This window comes from Cervus elaphus, chromosome 5, assembly GCF_910594005.1.
Source record: "Cervus elaphus chromosome 5, mCerEla1.1, whole genome shotgun sequence".
Lineage (NCBI taxonomy): Eukaryota > Metazoa > Chordata > Mammalia > Artiodactyla > Cervidae > Cervus > Cervus elaphus.
In genome coordinates this window covers 28,727,700-28,746,735 of record NC_057819.1, presented here as the reverse complement: position 1 = coordinate 28,746,735, position 19,036 = coordinate 28,727,700, and the positions used below count along the sequence as shown (strand labels likewise).

The 19,036-nt window shown below is 38.5% G+C and overlaps 1 protein-coding gene across 1 annotated transcript in view; it reads left to right on the top strand.

Moving 5' to 3' along the window:
- Window positions 1-18,794, top strand: part of ASIC5 (acid sensing ion channel subunit family member 5) — a 39,521-nt gene extending 20,727 nt beyond the window's left edge. Inside the window, exons 8-10 of the mRNA XM_043900834.1 lie at window positions 1,336-1,504; window positions 15,759-15,850; window positions 18,604-18,794. Coding sequence (XP_043756769.1) covers window positions 1,336-1,504; window positions 15,759-15,850; window positions 18,604-18,794 — 452 coding nt within the window. The remainder of the gene's footprint in view (window positions 1-1,335; window positions 1,505-15,758; window positions 15,851-18,603) is intronic.
- Window positions 18,795-19,036: the final 242 nt, after the last annotated feature.

Here is a 19,036-nt window from a genome sequence, read left to right as displayed (position 1 = left end):
ACTATATACCTTTCTATGAAACTTGCTTATCTAACCCGTTGCAGAAATATCTCTAGGACAACAGGACTAGATTTCAGAGACTCCTTTTAATGGCTATAAAATATTTCGTGGAATGGGCATGGGTAGAAAAGATCTGATATTTTTAAACAGATTTACAAGCTGAATATGCAGAAGTCACATTACTAAGTGAGGAGTTAAAGTTAAATTGTCAAATTTCTTGTCATTTTCTATCCCTGAAAAAGGATGAATGTGAAGTTTGGGGAAACATCATGCATGCAGTTACTTCTTGGGGGAGTTTTATGGGAAAATGGGATCAGAAGAGTGCATGGGTGTGTGTATGTGCATGTATGTATCTATGCATGTATATGTGTGTGTGTGCATGTGTGTGTAAGGAAAACGTGGAGGTTATTGCCAGTCATCTTTCAGAACCAGGGAATGCCTACAAAAGTCATGCCCAGAGGAGTATCAACAGGAGAATCTAGAAAACAGGCCCAAAGTTGGTCCTTATTCAAGGTCTTGGTGAAAAAAGGGTTCACAGGAAAGAGTTTCAGTAACAAAACCACAAAGAAAACAAGAAGTGGAACATTTGCTGAAAGCAAAGAGCAGTGAGATGTGTCCAGGCACTGACTGGTCCAAAAGTGCCTGTGGGCAAACACCACTCCCTTCCCAAGACTCACTCACATGGGTGGTGTGTTGCTGAGAAGCCAGAGGACAGGCTGAAAGTCACTGCATCTCCAGACCCGAGGACCTCAGCACCCCACGGCACATTGCGCACCATCTTTATTGAGACAGGCCCGAGAATACATTTGGTTTAAACCTGTGTCACTCACTTTCAAGATGATGTTTCTAAGTTCCTCTCGAGGTGACGTAAGGTCACAAAAACTTCCCATCTTTTATCCAAATGTCTAATATCTTATGAAAATAAGCCCAGAGACTTTCTGGTAAAAAATTCTTACTTCTAACAAAGATATGAATCCAGTGACACCATGAATTCAAGATTAACCCCTAAGATTTCCATTGTCTTCTTTGCTGTATTTGTACTAAAATGTAAACAGAATATAAATACCACTTGTTAAGGAAGCAGTGATTGAACTTGTTAACCACTGTTTTAAACATAGGGGTTTCCCTAAAGGCTCTGACTGTAAAGAATCCGCCTTCAAGCAGGAGATGTGGGTTCATTCCCTGGGTCAGAAAGATCCCCTTGAGAAGGAAATGGCAACCCACCCCAGTATTCTTGCACATTGAAAGTGAAATGATAAGAGTTTTAAAAGCTCTGTTGTCTCCACTGTGAAATAATTTTTTTCTCCAAATATCTTGTCCTAATTTTCATCTCAGACCACATTGAAGTTAAGGGATTGTGTACGGTGGGAACACACAATTCCAGCTGCCCTGTACCTTGTGAAGAAACAGAATACCCTGCGTCCATTTCTTATTCTACTTTTCCGAGCCAAAAAGCTTTGAAATATCTTTCCAAGAAGTTGAATCAAAGCCAGCAATATATCAGGTATTTGTTTCAGCCTTGTACATTATTTCTAATTAACATACATATTTTCTTTACTTTCAAAGACTCCAGGAATGAAATTCTGATCAGTCACAGGAAGCAAGGGCTGACAGCAGTGAATCATCAATGAAAGCCTAGAATTTTAAAGGTAGAAAAGAGCTTGTCTTTCAATCCCTTAACTTAATTGAGTGAAAAGTGAAATGAGGACTGAATAATTTGCTTATAATCTTACACTTTTGGCCCAACTGGGGAAGAATGCTAACATGACTGAAAACATGAAAATCCATTACCTATACATTATAAGTGCTTCCCTGGCAACTCACTGGTAAAGAATCCGCCTGCAATGCAGGAGACCCCAGTTCAATTCCTGGGTCGGGAAGTTCCCCTGGAGAAGGGATAGGCTACCCACTCCAGTATTCTTGGGCTTCCCTGGTAGTTCAGATGGTAAAGAATCCACCTGCAATGCAGGAGACCTGAGTTTGATCCCTGGGCTGGGAAGATTCCCTGGAGAAGGGAATGGCTACACACTCCAGTATTCTTGCTTGGAGAATCCCCATAGACAGAGGAGCCTGGCAGGTTACAGTCCATGGGGTCATAAAGAGCCGAGCGACTAAGCACCACCACATATATTATAAAGTTTGGGTCTACTAACAACTGTATTAATTAAAGGGAATACAAATTACCCTCATTTTACAGATGAGGGGAGTGAAGTTACTGCATTTCAAGTGAACTGTCCTGTGAAGGTCATTAGTGGCACGCAGAGAATTTATGCCCCAAACCTATAACTCTGGTCTCTATATATTTTCCACAGAGACACATCACTACAATTTTGATGAATTAAAGATTATATTAGGTCTCCATCTGCCATATCACTCTCCTATCAGAAATAACAAATCAAACTTCATAAAAAATATTTTAAAAATCAGGCAACATCATAACATTTATCTTTGTATTTTATTTATATTTTTAAGCTGAGGACCTGACATATCAACACAGTATGTTTGGTGTTTGTATTTAAGTCTATTATAATAAAATATATTAACTAATTAAAAGCAGATTTACTTTTGCACAGCCAAGTATCTGACTTTGAAAGCATATTTCAGGTTTTAAGCTGGTATGTATTTTAATGAAACAAATAAAAAAGCATTCTCCTAGTATAAATTCCTAGACAATGAAATGATCTTTCAAATCAGGAAGAAAAAGTCTTTTGATTAAGGTGGGGTTGATAGATTATCACTTTAAATACTTGGATAAAAAGATAGAAAGCTAGAAAATTTGCAGCTATATCTTTGTCAGCACTCCTGTCTCTAGTATAGATGCCTCTATTTCATTTTAACATGGAAAACTGATGTATTTGTAATATTGTTCCTATTATACTTAGCTGTGCCTGAGAAGAGCACTTCATGTGATTTTTTGGCTAGAAAAAAATCCCCTGGGCTCCCTGTTTATCATGCAGAGGATGTAGACTTTATTTTAGAGACATATTGGTGAAGTCAGAAAAGAAACTCATTGTTATACAAAATGACTCTAGAGAACATTGTTGCTTTTTCTCCTAAAATTTATATTGTTGTAAGTAGCTACCCATTAACCTCATCCTATAACTGACACAGGGGGACCTTGCAGGCTTGTGACTAGCAGAGGCCAGTGCCAGGAGGGCTAAGGCGAGTGGCTGAATACAGCTGGACTCAGGGCTGTCCAAATCCTAGACAGAGCCAGGGGTTAGAAATCACACATATAATTATAAATTTGCCTTGTGCACAGAGATCAAAAATCGAAGAGTGGTTAATCAGAAAACATGAAGAGTTTGTTGTTTAGTTGCTAAGTTGTGTCCGATTCTTTCGCCACCCCATGAACTGTAGCCCACCAGGCTCCTTTGTTTATGGGACTTCCCAGGCAAGAATACTGGAGTGGGTTGCCATTTCCTTCTCCAGGGGATCTTCCTGACCCAGGGATCGAGGCTGCATCTCCTGCATTGGCAGGTGGATTCTTTACCACTGAGCCATCAGGAAAGACCATACAGTTCATTAGGAAAGCAGATATAAAAGCTTAGCATCAGTAGAACTTAAAGCACTCTTAATTTAATCATGAAGTGTGATGGAGGTGGCACAAACCAGCCCCAGACTATGACCAGCCTGGAGCCCCAAGTGGCAGTTGCCGGATTCCATCAAGAAGGAGGTGAAAAGATTAGCCTGATTGAAGCAGGCACTATGGAAGTGAATTGTGGCTGAATTTAGGCCAATTTCATTAGCAAAATAATTTTTTGTGTGTTTAATTGAATGAATTTTCAAGTAAAATTTGTAAAAAATGATTTGGTTTATAGAAAAAATTATTCCCCTTAATTAATCCAGCACTAAAACTTAGTGGAAGCATTTTTTAGTGTTTTATAAATGCAATATCCACTATTTTTTCTTTGATCTTCTTACCCTCATTAAAATCCAGATTTTATTTTATAATTGTGCTTCTTGACATAAACAAATATTCTTGGATCTAAATTCTGAAAATTTTCCCTATCACCATGAAAGGTAGATTCAACGAGACCCAAATTACCAGCAAGTTACTCACTTTGGAGGAGCTGAGTAAACCTTGTGATATTTTTATAGGGATTTAATTTATCTTCTCTCAAAAACACAAATGGATAATTCTGGAAAATGGCTCTAAGGTTTGTGCTTGGGAAATTAAACAGTACTATCAGTTTACACGCAAATTTGGATCTCAAAACGATTGCAATATTGCTAAAATTTCTCAACTTCCAAAACAACTTTATTATTTGCTTCGCTTTGGCTGCTGTTTTATTATTGGCAAATATCATGATACCCCCCTTGCTTAGCTGCTTAAACACAGTGCATTCCCCTGTCACCCAGGGTTAAGCCAATGGAAATTCAGTAAACATATTAATGATACATTTCGAATTAATTCTATTTGGGAATATTGATTTCTAAATGGTAAACAATAAGGAGAGTGATTTACAACCATGCCTCTCAGATATTAAAAATACCACATAATTCCAGGAATCACTGCTAATAGGACCTATTCTTTTTTCTTTTTCTTTTAACTTTTTATTTTATATTGGACTATAGCTGATTTATAATGTTGTGTTAGTGTCAGATGTACAACTGTTCCAGTTACACATATACACGTATCTATTCTTTTCCAAAATCTTTTCACATTTACATATTATATTACATAATAGGATCTTTCTTTTTTTTTTTCCATTCATTTTTATTAGTTGGAGGCTAATTACTTTACAATATTGTAGTGGTTTTTGTCATACATTGACATGAATTAGCCATGGATTTACATGTATTCCCCATTCCGCTCCCCCCTCCCACCTCCCTCTCTACCCGATCCCTCTGGGTCTTCCCAGTGCACCAGGTCCGAGCATTTGTCTCATGCATCCAACCTGGGCTGGTGATCTGTTTCACCCTAGATAATATACATGTTTCGATGCTGTTCTCTTGAAACATCCCACCCTCACCTTCTCCCACAGAGTCCAAAAGTCTGTTCTGTACATCTGTGTCTCTTTTTCTGTTTTGCATATAGGGTTATCATTACCATCTTTCTAAATTCCTTATATATGTGTTAGTATACTGTAATGGTCTTAATCTTTCTGGCTTACTTCACTCTGTATAATGGGCTCCAGTTTCATCCATCTCATTAGAACTAATTCAAATGAATTCTTTTTAATGGCTGAGTAATAGTCCATTGTGTATATGTACCACAGCTTCCTTATCCATTCATCTGCTGATGGGCATCTAGGTTGCTTCCATGTCCTGGCTATTATAAACAGTGCTGCGATGAACATTGGGGTGCACGTGTCTCTTTCAGATCTGGTTTCCTCGGTGTGTATGCCCAGAAGTGGGATTGCTGGATCATATGGCAGTTCTATTTCCAGTTTTTTAAGAAATCTCCACACTGTTTTCCATAGTGGCTGTACTAGTTTGCATTCCCACCAACAGTGTAAGAGGGTTCCCTTTTCTCCACACCCACTCCAGCATTTATTGCTTGTAGACTTTTGGATAGCAGCCATCCTGACTGGCGTGTAATGGTACCTCATTGTGGTTTTGATTTGCATTTCTCTGATAATGAGTGATGTTGAGCATCTTTTCATGTGTTTGTTAGCCATCTGTATGTCTTCTTTGGAGAAATGTCTGTTTAGTTCTTTGGCCCACTTTTTGATTGGGTCATTTATTTTTCTGGAATTGAGCTGCAGGAGTTGCTTGTATATTTTTGAGATTAATCCTTTGTCTGTTTCTTCATTTGCTATTATTTTCTCCCAATCTGAGGGCTGTCTTTTCACCTTGCTTATAGTTTCCTTTGTTGTGCAAAAGCTTTTAAGTTTCATTAGGTCCCATTTATTTAGTTTTGCTTTTGTTTCTAATATTCTGGGATGTGGGTCATAGAGGATCCTGCTGTGATTCACGTGGGAGAGTGTTTTGCCTATGTTCTCCTCTAGGAGTTTTATAGTTTCTGGTCTTACATTTAGATCTTTAATCCATTTTGAGTTTATTTTTGTGTATGATGTTAGAAAGTGTTCTAGTTTCATTCTTTTACAGGTGGTTGACCAGTTTTCCCAGCACCACTTGTTAAAGAGGTTGTCTTTTTTCCATTGTATATCTTTGCCTCCTTTGTCGAAGATAAGGTGTCCATAGGTTCGTGGATTTTTCTCTGGGCTTTCTATTCTGTTCCATTGATCTATATTTCTGTCTTTGTGCCAGTACCATACTGTCTTGATGACTGTGGCTTTGTAGTAGAGTCTGAAGTCAGGCAGGTTGATTCCTCCAGTTCCATTCTTCTTTCTCAAGATTACTTTGGCTATTTGAGGTTTTTTGTATTTCCATACAAATTGTGAAATTATTTGTTGTAGTTCTGTGAAAAATACCATTGGTAGCTTGATAGGGATTGCATTGAATCTATAGATTGCTTTGGGTAGAATAGCCATTTTGACAATATTGATTCTTCCAATCCATGAACACGGTATGTTTCTCCATCTGTTTGTGTCCTCTTTGATTTCTTTCATCAGTGTTTCATAGTTTTCTATGTATAGGTCTTTTGTTTCTTTAGGTAGATATACTCCTAAGTATTTTATTCTTTTTGTTGCAATGGTGAATGGTATTGTTTCCTTAATTTCTCTTTCTGTTTTCTCATTGTTAGTATATAGGAATGCAAGGGATTTCTGTGTGTTAATTTTATATCCTGCAACTTTACTATATTCATTGATTAGCTCTAGTAATTTTCTGGTAGAGTCTTTAGGGTTTTCTATGTAGAGGATCATGTCATCTGCAAACAGAGAGAGTGTCACTTCTTCTTTTCCTATCTGGATTCCTTTTACTTCTTTTTCTGCTCTGATTGCTGTGGCCAAAACTTCCAACACTATGTTGAATAGTAGTGGTGAGAGTGGGCACCCTTGTCTTGTCCCTGATTTTAGGGGAAATGTTTTCAATTTTTCACCATTGAGGGTGATGCTTGCTGTGGGTTTGTCATATATAGCTTTTATTATGTTGAGGTATGTTCCTTCTATTCCTGCTTTCTGGAGAGTTCTAATCATAAATGAGTGTTGAATTTTGTCAAAGGCTTTTGCTGCATCTATTGAGATAATTATATGGTTTTTATCTTTCAATTTGTTAATGTGGTGTATTACATTGATTGATTTGCAGATATTAAAGAATCCTTGCATTCCTGGGATAAAGCCCACTTGGTCACAGTGTATGATTTTTTTAATATGTTGTTGGATTCTGTTTGCTAGAATTTTGTTAAGGATTTTTGCATCTATGTTCATCAGTGATATTGGCCTGTAGTTTTCTTTTTTTGTGGCATCTTTGTCTGGTTTTGGAATTAGGGTGATGGTGGCCTCATAGAATAAGTTTGGAAGTTTACCTTCTTCTGCAATTTTCTGGAAGAGTTTGAGTAAGATAGGTGTTAGCTCTTCTCTAAATTTTTGGTAGAATTCAGCTGTGAAGCCATCTGGTCCTGGGCTTTTGTTTGCTGGAAGATTTTTGATTACAGTTTCGATTTCCTTGCTTGTGATGGCTCTGTTAAGATCTTCTATTTCTTCCTGGTTCAGTTTTGGAAAGTTATACTTTTCTAGAAACTTGTCCATTTCTTCCAAGTTGTCCATTTTATTGGCATAGAGCTGCTGGTAGTAGTCTCTTATGATCCTTTGTATTTCAGTGTTGTCTGTTGTGATCTCTCCATTTTTGTTTCTAATTTTGTTAATTTGGTTCTTCTCTCTTTGTTTCTTAATGAGTCTTGCTAATGGTTTGTCAATTTTGTTTATTTTTTCAAAAAACCAACTTTTAGCTTTGTTGATTTTTGCCATGGTCACTTTAGTTTCTATTGCATTTATTTCTGCCTTAATTTTTAAGATTTCTTTCCTTCTGCTAACCCTGGGGTTCTTCATTTCTTCCTTCTCTAGTTGCTTTAGGTGTAGAGTTAGGTTATTTATTTGACTTTTTTCTTGTTTCTTGAGGTAGGCCTGTAGTGCTATGAATCTTCCCCTTAGCACTGCTTTTACAGTGTCCCATAGGTTTTGGGTTGTTGTGTTTTCATTTTCATTCATTTCTATGCATATTTTGATTTCTTTTTTTATTTCTTCTATGATTTGTTGGTTATTCAGAAGCGTGTTGTTTAGCCTCCATATGTTTGAATTTTTAATAATTTTTTTCCTGTAATTGAAATCTAATCTTACTGCACTGTGCTCAGAAAAGATGACTGGAATGATTTCAATTTTTTTGAATTTACCAAGACTAGACTTATGGCCCAGGATGTGATCTATTCTGGAGAAGGTTCTGTGTGCACTTGAGAAAAAGGTGAAGTTGATTGTTTTGGGGTGAAATGTCCTATAGATGTCAATTAGGTCTAGCTGGTCCATTGTGTCATTTAAAGTTTGTGTTTCCTTGTTAATTTTCTGTTTAGTTGATCTATCCATAGTTGTGAGTGGGGTATTATTGTGTTACTATTAATTTCCTCTTTCATACTCATTAGCATTTGCCTTACATATTGCAGTGCTCCTATGTTGGGTACATATATATTTATAATTGTTATATCTTCTTCTTGGATTGATTCTTTGATCATTATGTAGTGTCCTTCTTTGTCTCTTTTCACAGCCTTTATTTGAAAGTCTATTTTATCTGATATGAGTATTGTGACTCCTGCTTTCTTTTGGTCTCCGTTTGCGTGAAATATTTTTTTCCAGCCCTTCACTTTTAGTCTGTATGTGTCTCTTGCTTTGAGGTGGGTCTCTTGTAGACAGCATATATAGGGGTCTTGTTTTTGTATTCATTCAGCCAGTCTTTGTCTTTTGGTTGGGGCATTCAACCCATTTACATTTAAGGTAATTATTGATGGGTATGGTCCCATTGCCATTTACTTTGTTGTTTTGAGTTCATGTTTATACACCCTTTCTGTGTTTCCTGTCTAGAGAAGATCCTTTAGCATTTGTTGAAGAGCTGGTTTGGTGGTGCTGAATTCTCTTAGCTTTTGCTTGTCTGTAAAGCTTTTGAGTTCTCCTTCATATCTGAATGAGATCCTTGCTGGGTACAGTAATCTAGGTTGTAGGTTATTCTCTTTCATTACTCTAAGTATGTCCTGCCATTCCCTTCTGGCCTGAAGGGTTTCTATTGATAGACAAGCTGTTATCCTTATGGGAATCCCTTTGTGTGTTATTTGTTGTTTCTCCCTTGCTGCTTTTAATATTTGTTCTTTGTGTTTGATCTTTGTTAATTTGATTAATATGTGCCTTGGGGTGTTTCACCTTGGGTTTATCCTGTTTGGGACTCTCTGGGTTTCTTGGACTTGGGTGGCTATTTCCTTCCCCATATTAGGGAAGTTTCCAGCTATTATCTCCTCAAGTATCTTCTCATGGCCTTTCTTTTTGTCTTCTTCTTCTGGGACTCCTATGATTTGAATGTTGGGGCGTTTCACATTGTCCCAGAGGTCCCTGAGGTTGTCCTCATTTCTCTTGATTCTTTTTACTTTTTTCCTCTCCACTTCATTTATTTCCAATAATAGGATCTTTCTTAATGAAACTATTGTTGCATATGAAAACCAACAGGTAGTTGGTTTTTACCTCAGTTTATAAGACAGAGGGGTTAACTATTTATATATCTATTAATTCATTGTTTTCTTCTTTGATTTGTTCCCTTATTTGTCCATTTCACAAATTGGAAATGAGTGCCTTTTGTGTGTCAGCATTTCAGAGTGCTCTAAAAACTAGAGATACTTCTGTGCATAAAAGACAAACCCCTGCCTTGCTGCACGCATGCCCTGTGGAGTGAAGATGGTCAATAAATATGTGGGGCAACCAGCCACGGTGCTGAGTGCCTGGGAGGGGAAGGGACAGAACAGAAGAAGTCAGAGTTGGGGAGGGCTGGTCTCAGCATGAAGGCCTGAGATCAAGTAAGATTGTCCTAGCGGGATGATAGCTGAGCAAAGACCCAGTGCTTCTCAAACTTGTCAGTGTCAAGGTCCCTTTACAGTCTTCAGAATCACTGAGGAGCCCAATGAGTTCTCCTTCATGTGAGTTTTAAGTATCAACATCTGCCATATTAGGAAAGTAAGGTGTGACTTCTTAAATTTATTGATTCACTTAAAACAACAATAATGAATGTGCTATACAGCAACAGAAGTAAAACTTTTTATAAAGATTAACTATTTTCAAAAAAGTTTAGGAAGAGGAGTGGTATTGTCTTAGGATGTGGTAGGTTTCTTCTCGTTTTTGCATTTACTCTGTTGGGTTATGTTGTTTGTTTGGAGAACATGAAGGAAACCTCTCATGAAACAGATGTATAGTTCAAAAAGGGAGGCCTGTTTTAAATGCCTTTATGGATAATTGTGATATTTTTCTTTGATGACACATCAAAAATCAACAAGACTAGCTTATTTCATGTTAACCGCAGTATTTATCTTGTGATTTGTCCAGAGGAACTGAGGTCAACTCTTGACTCAACATTTGTTGGCACTGTTGAGATTCATGCTGCCATACATGCATCAAGAGGGTATGAAAAAGGTACTTATTGTTCACACAATGACACTTTCTGTAAACAGAAGGGCAGTCTCCCAGGCACAACTTTTCCTGGTTTGTGAGAGAACAAGGAAAGGCATCTGGCTCTGCCTGACCTTATGGTTTTGGGGGTAGGACTTGGACAAACGATCTGAGATGAGGGACAGGGTCTGTGTAATTGAACTTTCCCAGGTGCCAAAGGGGGAAGAGCATGGCTTTCTCATCAGTTTAACTCTTTGAGGACAAGAAAGGGGCGGGGTGGCATTTGAAAGCTGTCAGCTCTGAAATGTCAAAACATATCAGTGAATTTTTCATATTCATTTCTATTTATATTCACTGAACTTGCACTTTGAATGGGTCTTTTACTTGTGCATGGTTTGGAACATCATTTATTGGATGTTAGAAAAATTCTTTTAGCTATGCATATTTTCCAAATATCAATCCACTTTATTATATAATACACATTGCAATGTAATATCATTACTTTTCCTACCATAAAAGTCTTTAAAAATTGAGTTATCAAGCTCATCATAGCAGACATAAATTTTCCAAAATTTTAACTTTAGCATAAAAGTTAAAAGCTTAAAATTTATTACTGACCTCAAGTCTTATCAGTTATTCTCCTTGATGCAACAGGCTCATTTTGTTTATTATTGTGAAAATCTCTGCAAAATTTCACATTTTTAAGAACCATAGTTTGTCAGTCATTCTTTCAAGTGAAAATGGTGCTCTGTATCAAAAGTGGCTACTGCAGCTTTCTTTAAATAATCATCATAGTGGAAATGTTAAATAATAAGTCAGTATTTTATGAAAATAATTTTGACTTTGTGAACTTCCAAAAGAGATAACAGGGACCCCTAGGAATCTGTGTGGGCTTCCCTGATGGCTCAAGTGGCAAAGAATCTACCTGCAATCCATGAGGTGTGGGTTCCATCCCCTGGGTCAGGAAGATCCCCTGGAGGATGGCATGGCAACCTACTCCAGTATTCTGGCCTGGAGATTCCCATGGACAGAGGAACCTGGCAGGCTACAGTTTATGAGGTTGCAAAGAGTCTGATACGACTAAGCAGGCATGCACACTAGGGATCTATGACCACACTTTGAAAATTGCTAGGCTTTAAGGCGATGTAAGAGCTGGTCTCAATATTTATGGGGAAAAGGCACTTCAGGAAGAAAAATCACATGTCAAAAAAAGTCCTAGACTGACAGCACACCTTGTACATGGGTAGAATAGCCTGGAAATTGGTGTGGCAGGAGGCAGAGTAGATGATAGCCAAGGATGGCCAAGAATCAGTCACCATGAACAGGTCAGTGGTAGACAGAAATCTCATAACACCGCAGAAGGTGAGTCTCTGGGGAGCTCTCAGCAGGAAAGTGATATAATTTACAAGTTGCAGAAGCATTGCCTTGGTTCTTGTGTGAAGAGCATAGGGTGAGTATCTGTTGAGATGGAGTACACTAAGTTCAGAAGCAGAAGGAGAAACCAGAAAGCGATTGGAAAAGTCCAGGTGAGATGATGGAGGTTTAGGCAAAGGTGGTCTCAGTGGATGGGTGAGAGGTTGGATTCTGGGCATATTTGAAGGTAAAGCAAGTACTTACTGATAGATTAGCTGTGCAGTGTTATTGCATTACAAATGAGGAAATATCTAAAGTTTGACTTGGAATATTTGAAATATCTGTTGAACATCACATAGAATACCAAGAGACAATTTGAAGTATTAATGAAGTTCAAGGTGGTGTCTGGGCTGAAGATGGTGAGGGTACATAAGAGTTATTTCAAAATAGTTATTTAGCCACTCTGGCCGCATATAAAGATTTCCAGAAAACACTGAGAAAACAGTCTCTGCTCAAAATACTAGTGATGCAGGGTAAATGACTACCATTTATTAAAAGCACAATATATGCAGGTTCTGTGCCAGTTCTTTGCATATATTATTTAATTGCTTCTTGGCACAGCACTGAAATCCTGACTACAGAAGAAGCAACCAAGACTCGGGAAAAGCAGGTGGTTTCTCCAGGACCACATAAGTCACAAAGAACAGGACCCAGATTTGAATTAAAGTTAGACACACACTCAAACATTTGTAAATCATATACTCAGTAGATATTTACATTTAATGTGTTTTTTCAGTTTCTCAGGAATGAAGCACAGAAAAGTTCTTAGGTCAGGAGAAAAATTATTTTCCCTAAATACCAACATGACATGAATGAGTTCAAACTGAAGCTATTGTGATTAGTACTGCACACAATGTCATGTCTAATTCAATACTAAACAACCTCTGAGACAAAAATAAATACTACCTTTATCAAATGGGAATTAAAAGACCATTTACCAAACCTCTGTCTGTGCCTGTGAGGGCTACCATGTCAGATAAAGGCTGGGAATAGAAAAAGTCAGCTAAGACTGTCAAAAAAGGTGCTCAGAACCTCTCCTAACATGGGGGGAGCCCAGGGCAACAGAGGGCAACATCAGTTCAGTTCAGTGCAGTCACTCAGTCATGTCCAACTCTTTGTGACCCCGCAGCATGCCAGGCCTCTCTGTCCATCACCAATTCCTGGAGTTTACCCAAACTTATGTCCATTGAGTCGGTGATGCCATCCAACCATCTCATCCTCTGTCGTCCCCTTCTCCTCCTGCCTTCAATCTTTCCCAGCATCAGGGTCTTTTCAATGAGTCAGCTCTTCGCATCAGGTGGCCAAAGTATTGGAGTTTCAGCTTCAGCATCAGTCTTAATGAACACTCAGGACTGATCTCCTCTAGGAAGGACTGGTTGGATCTCCTTGCAGTCCAAGACTCTCAAGAATCTTCTCCAACACCGCAGTTCAAAAGCATCAATTCTTCAGTGCTCAGCTGTCTTTATAGTCCAACTCTCACATCCATCCATATATGACTACTGGAAAAACCATAGCCTTGATGAGATGGACCTTTGTTGGCAAAGTAATGTCTCTACTTTTTAATATGCTGTCTAGGTTGGTCATAACTTTCCTTCCAAGGAGTAAGTGTCTTTTAATTTCATGGCTGCAGTCACCAGCTGCAGGGATTTTGGAGCCCAGAAAAATAAAGTCAGCCACCGTTTCCACTGTTTCCCCATCTATATGCCATGAAGTGATGGGACCAGATGCCATGATCTTTGTTTTCTGAATGTTGAGCTTTAAGCCAACTTTTTCACTCTCCTCTTTCACTTTCATCAAGAAGCTCTTTATTTCTTTCTCACTTTCTGCCTTAAGGATGGTGTCATCTGCATATCTGAGGTTATTGATATTTCTCCCAGCAATCTTGATTTCAGCTTGTGCTTCTTCCAGCCCAGCATTTCTCATGATGTATTCTGCATATCAGTTAAATAAGCAGGGTGACAATATACAGCCTTGATGTACTCCTTTCCCTATTTGGAACCAGACTGTTGGCCCATGTCCAGTTCTAACTGTTGCTTCCTGGCCTGTATACAGATTTCTCAAGAAGCAGGTCAGGTGATCTGGTATTCCCATCTCTTTCAGAATTTTCCACAGTTCATTATGATCCACACAGTCATAATGTCTGTGTCAATAAAGCAGAAATAGACGTTTTTCTGGAACTCTCTTGCTTTTTCAATGATCCAGTGGATTTTGGCAATTTCGTCTCTAGTTTTTCTGCCTTTGCTAAAACCAGCTTGAACATCTGGGAAGTTCACAGTTCATGTATTGCTGAACCCTGGCTTAGAGAATTTTGAGCATTACTTTACTAGTGTGTGAAATGAGTATAATTGTGCAATAGTTTGAGCATTCTTTGGCATTGCCTTTCTCCGGGATTGGAATTAAAACTGACCCTTTCCAGTCCTGTGGCCACTGCTGAGTTTTCCAAATTTGCTGGCATATTGAGTGGAGCACTTTCACAGCATCATCTTTCAGGATTTGAAATAGCTCAACTGGAATTCCATCACCTCCACTAGCTTTGTTCATAGTGATACTTCCTAAGGCCCACTTGACTTCAAATTTCAGGATGTCTGGCTCTAGGTGAATGATCACACCATCGAGATTAACTGGGTCGTGAAGATCTTTTTTGTGCAGTTCTTCTGTGTATTCTTGCCACCTCTTCTTAATTTTGTCTGCTTCTGTTAGGTCCATACCATTTCTGTCCCTTATTGAGCCCATCTTTTCATGAAATGTTCCCTTGGTATCTCTAGTTTTCTTGAGGAGCTCTCTAGTCTTTCCCATTCTATTGTTTTCCTCTATTTCTTTGCACTGATCAGTGAGGAAGGCTTTCTTATCCTTCCTTGCTATTCTTTGGAGCTCTGCATTCAAATGGAAATCTTTCCTTTTCTCCTTTGCTTTTCTTTTCTCTTATTTTCTCAGCTATTTGTAAGGCCTCCTCAGACAGCCATTTTGCTTTTTTGCATTTCTTTTTCTTAGGGATGGTCATGATCCCTGTCTCCTGTACAATGTCATGAACCTCCATCCATAGTTCATCAGGCACTCTGTCTATCAGATCTAGACCCTTAAATCCATTTCTCACTTCCACTGTATAATTGTAAGAGATATGATTTAGGTCATACCTGAATGGTCTAGTGGTTTTCCCTACTTTCTTCAATTTAAGTCTGAATTTGGCAATAAGGGGTTCATGATCTGAACCACAGTCAGCTCCTGGTCTTGTTTCTGCTGACTGTATAGAGCTTTTCCATCTTTGGGTGCAAAAAATATAATCAATCTGATTTCGAATGTGGTCCATTGGAGAAGGGAATGGCAAACCACTTCAGTATTCTTGCCTTGAGAACCCCATGAACAGTATGAAAAGGCAAAATGATAGGATACTGAAAGATGAACTCCCCAGGTCAGTAGATGCCCAATATGCTACTAGAGATCAGTGGAGGAATAACTCCAGAAAGAATGAAGAGACAGAGGCAAAGCAAAAACAACACCCAATTGTGGATGTGACTGGTGATAGAAGCAAGGTCCGATGTTGTAAAGAGGGCAACATACTTTAGGTCTAAATATTTTAAAGGTACAAAATAAGATACCAAACTGTTTGGTAAAATATGGTTGCCCACCTACCTTAAGTACACAGTCAAAATGACAAAGTCAAAAATATCAGTGGAAAACACAGATTTCTTTTCATATGATTGAAAGTTGGCACATATCAAAGATAGATAAATTTAATTATATTGCACATGTTTGAGTGTGGACAATGTTTATATGAGTAACCAAAAAAGAGGAAGTAATTAAAAAACTGAAAAAAAAAAATTGGGCTGACAATCTTGAGCTCAATTAACTCTGCTTTATCCCCAGGGAGAATCTTGTGAACATTGAAATAAACTATAGTGACTTAAACTATAAGATAACCCAGCAGCAAAAAGCAGTGAGTGTCTCTGAGTTACTTGGTAAGTATTATCTAGCTGTTCCTCAATTTTTTTTTAATTTCTCTGTTTTAATTGGACGCTAATTACTTTACAATATTGTGGTGGTTTTTGACATACACTGACATGAATCAGCCATGGGAGTACACCTGTCCCCCATCCCTCTGGGTTGTCATGGCAGACCAGCTTTGAGTGCCCTGTTTCATGCATCAAAGTCAGACTGGTGATTTATTTCACATATGGTAATATACATGTTTCAATGCTGTTCTGTCAAATCATCCCACCCTCCCCTTCTCTCACGGAGTGCAACAGTCTGTTCTTTATATCTGTGTCTCTTTTGTCATCTTGCATATAGGGTCTTCGTTACCATCTTTCTAAATTCCATATATATGCATTAATATACTGTATCAGTGTTTTTCTTTCTGACTGACTTCACTGTATAGTAGGCTCCAGTTTCATCCACCTCATTAGAACTGACTCAAATGCATTCTTTTTAATAACTGAGTAATATCCCATTGTGTATATGTACCACAGCTTTCTTATCCATCTGTCTGCCGATGGACATCTAGATTGCTTCCATGTCCAAGCTATTGTAAACAGTGCTACAATGAACACGGGGGTACACGTGTCTCTATCAGTTCTGGTTTCCTTGGTGTGTATGCCTAGCAGTGGGATTGCTGGGTCATATGGCAGTTCTGTTTCCAGTTTTTTAAGGAATCTACACTCTGTTCTCCATAGTGACTCTACTAGTTTGCATTCCCACCAACAGTGTAAGAGGGTTCCCTTTTCTCCACACCCTCCCCAGCACTTATCGTTTGTAAACTTTTTGATGGCAGCCATTCTGACCAGCGTGAGATGGTATCTCATTGTGGTTTAATTTTCATTTCTCTGAAAATGAGTGATGTTGAGTATCTTTTCATGTGTTTGTTAGCCATCTGTATGTCTTCTTTGGAGAAATGTCTGTTCCTCAACTTTTAAAAAATTTCTATCAGTTTATTTTCCTTTCATATTTAAGGTTTAGCTTATCAACAGAGAAAAATAATCCATGGTGCTTGTCACTCACTTGTCATGTAAATTTGACACTTTTCCAGTTCCTGGACATGTCTCCAGCAAATGCACCAGGGTGCTCACAAATGAGGCAGGGTTCACGGGCTTCCCAGGAGGCGTAGTGGTAAAGAATCGCCTGCCAATGTAGGAGACTCAAGAGACATGAGTTCCATCCCTGGGTCCAAAAGATCCCCTGGAGAAGGAAATGGCAACCCATTCCAGTATTCTTGCCTGGAAAACTCTGTGGACAACAGAGGAACCTGATGGGCCACAGTCCATGGGGTTGCAGAGTCAGACATGGGCTCATGGTCACTCAGCATCTTCCTTCACTCAGATGTATCTAACCTGATGTTTGGGTCGAACACCAGTGTCACTGACCTCTGCACCAAATTCCACCCAGACTGGTCTGCAAAGAATTTGAACAAGTAAAATCTGCATTTAAGTTACAACCACCACCTGCTCACGCTCCTCCATCATTCAGTCCTTGGCAAACTTAACTGCTGAATTCCAGATCTCACTGTCTCTCAGAGGAGGTTGTGGAACAGACAGAATAGGAATCAGAGTCAGGTTAAGCAACCACGGTCAAGCCCTAGTGGCTGAGCCAATCTCCTCAACACAATGCAGAATCCTCAGCGTTCTTGGATGGGCTACTCTGGTAGCTCAGCTGGTAAAGAATCCGCCTACAATGTGGGAGACCTGGGTTCAATCCCTGGGATGGGAAGATCCCCTGGAGAAGGGAAGGGCTACCCACTCGAGTATTCCGGCCTGGAGAATTCCCTGGACTATCCATGGAGTCACATAGAGTTGGACTTGACTAAGCAACTTTCACTTTCACTTTCATACTCAATCCATCTCCAGGCCTTACAAAAATAACATTGTCCTAAGAATGGTTCAGGGCAAGGAGGAAAACATTAGTAATATACTCTATTTACAAAGCCAGTGCTTGAGGAGTCAGATTCACAGAGACAAAAAATAGGGTGGTGGGTGCAAGGGACTGGGGAAGGGGGCAGTAATGAGTCAGTATTTAATGAGGACAGAGTTTCTGCTGGGGAAGATGAGAAAGCTCTGGAGACAGATGCTGGTGATGATTTTATGACAATGGGAATATACTTAATGCCACAGAATTGTACACCTAAAACTGACTAACTTGGCTAATTTTATTCTATATACATTTTACCACAAAAAAAAAAACCAAGCAATAAAGATTTACAGATGCTTAAAAACTTGTTAAAAAGAAGGCAGTACTGTGTTCATACATCTTAGTTCAATGAAATACTGCAAATGCTTACAAAGAAATTGTTTGGACACTTGAGGTCATAAACTGCTTGGAAATTTGTTTCTGGAAAATATCATTAACCAGTAAGGCTGTCCTAGTGTCCGATTTCTGTTCTCCATTCTGTTCTCCACTTAGAAATGAATTTGTGATTGTCTAGGATGTTTTATGAATTTGCTGAGATTTAATACCCTCCAAAGTCCTTGAGTTGTATTTTTGGAAATAGAATTTATGTTTTCTTTCACTCCCTTTTTTGAGATAATTATGTGAATTTTACTTTAAGGTATTATTTATTGCTACCACATTATTTATGCTAAACTTAATACCATTAGCTCATATTCATATATCAGCTATTATTAACTTTTTAGCCTCAAATAATTTAAAATCTAGCAATGTTTAATTTGCTTTCTATGGAATATGCATGATTTATTCACTTTCCTTATTGGCTTTATTACAGCAGATCTTGGTGGTCAGCTGGGCCTATTTTGTGGGGCCAGTGTGATTACAATTATAGAAATTATTGAGTATATATTCACCAATTTCTACTGGATATGCATCTTGTTCTTGCTGAAGATCCCTGAAATGGCCCAGGGCACTCCTGCACCTCAGAATCACCTGGTGAATAAGGACAGCATCGAGTTATGCTGATGTCCACTTAGGACAAAAGCATTTGTTCTTCTCTTCATGATATCTTCAGATTTACTCATGGCTTATTCACTGCTTTGTAACTTTATGTTATAGTCCTGGGGATATCTATCTTTTTACACATATTTCATCTCTGTCTGTGTCTTTAATTACACATACATATTGATTTCTATATTAAAAAAAGAAACAGACACTGTCTTGGGTTTTTTTCCACCATGGAATTAATCGATTAATTCCCAGCACCC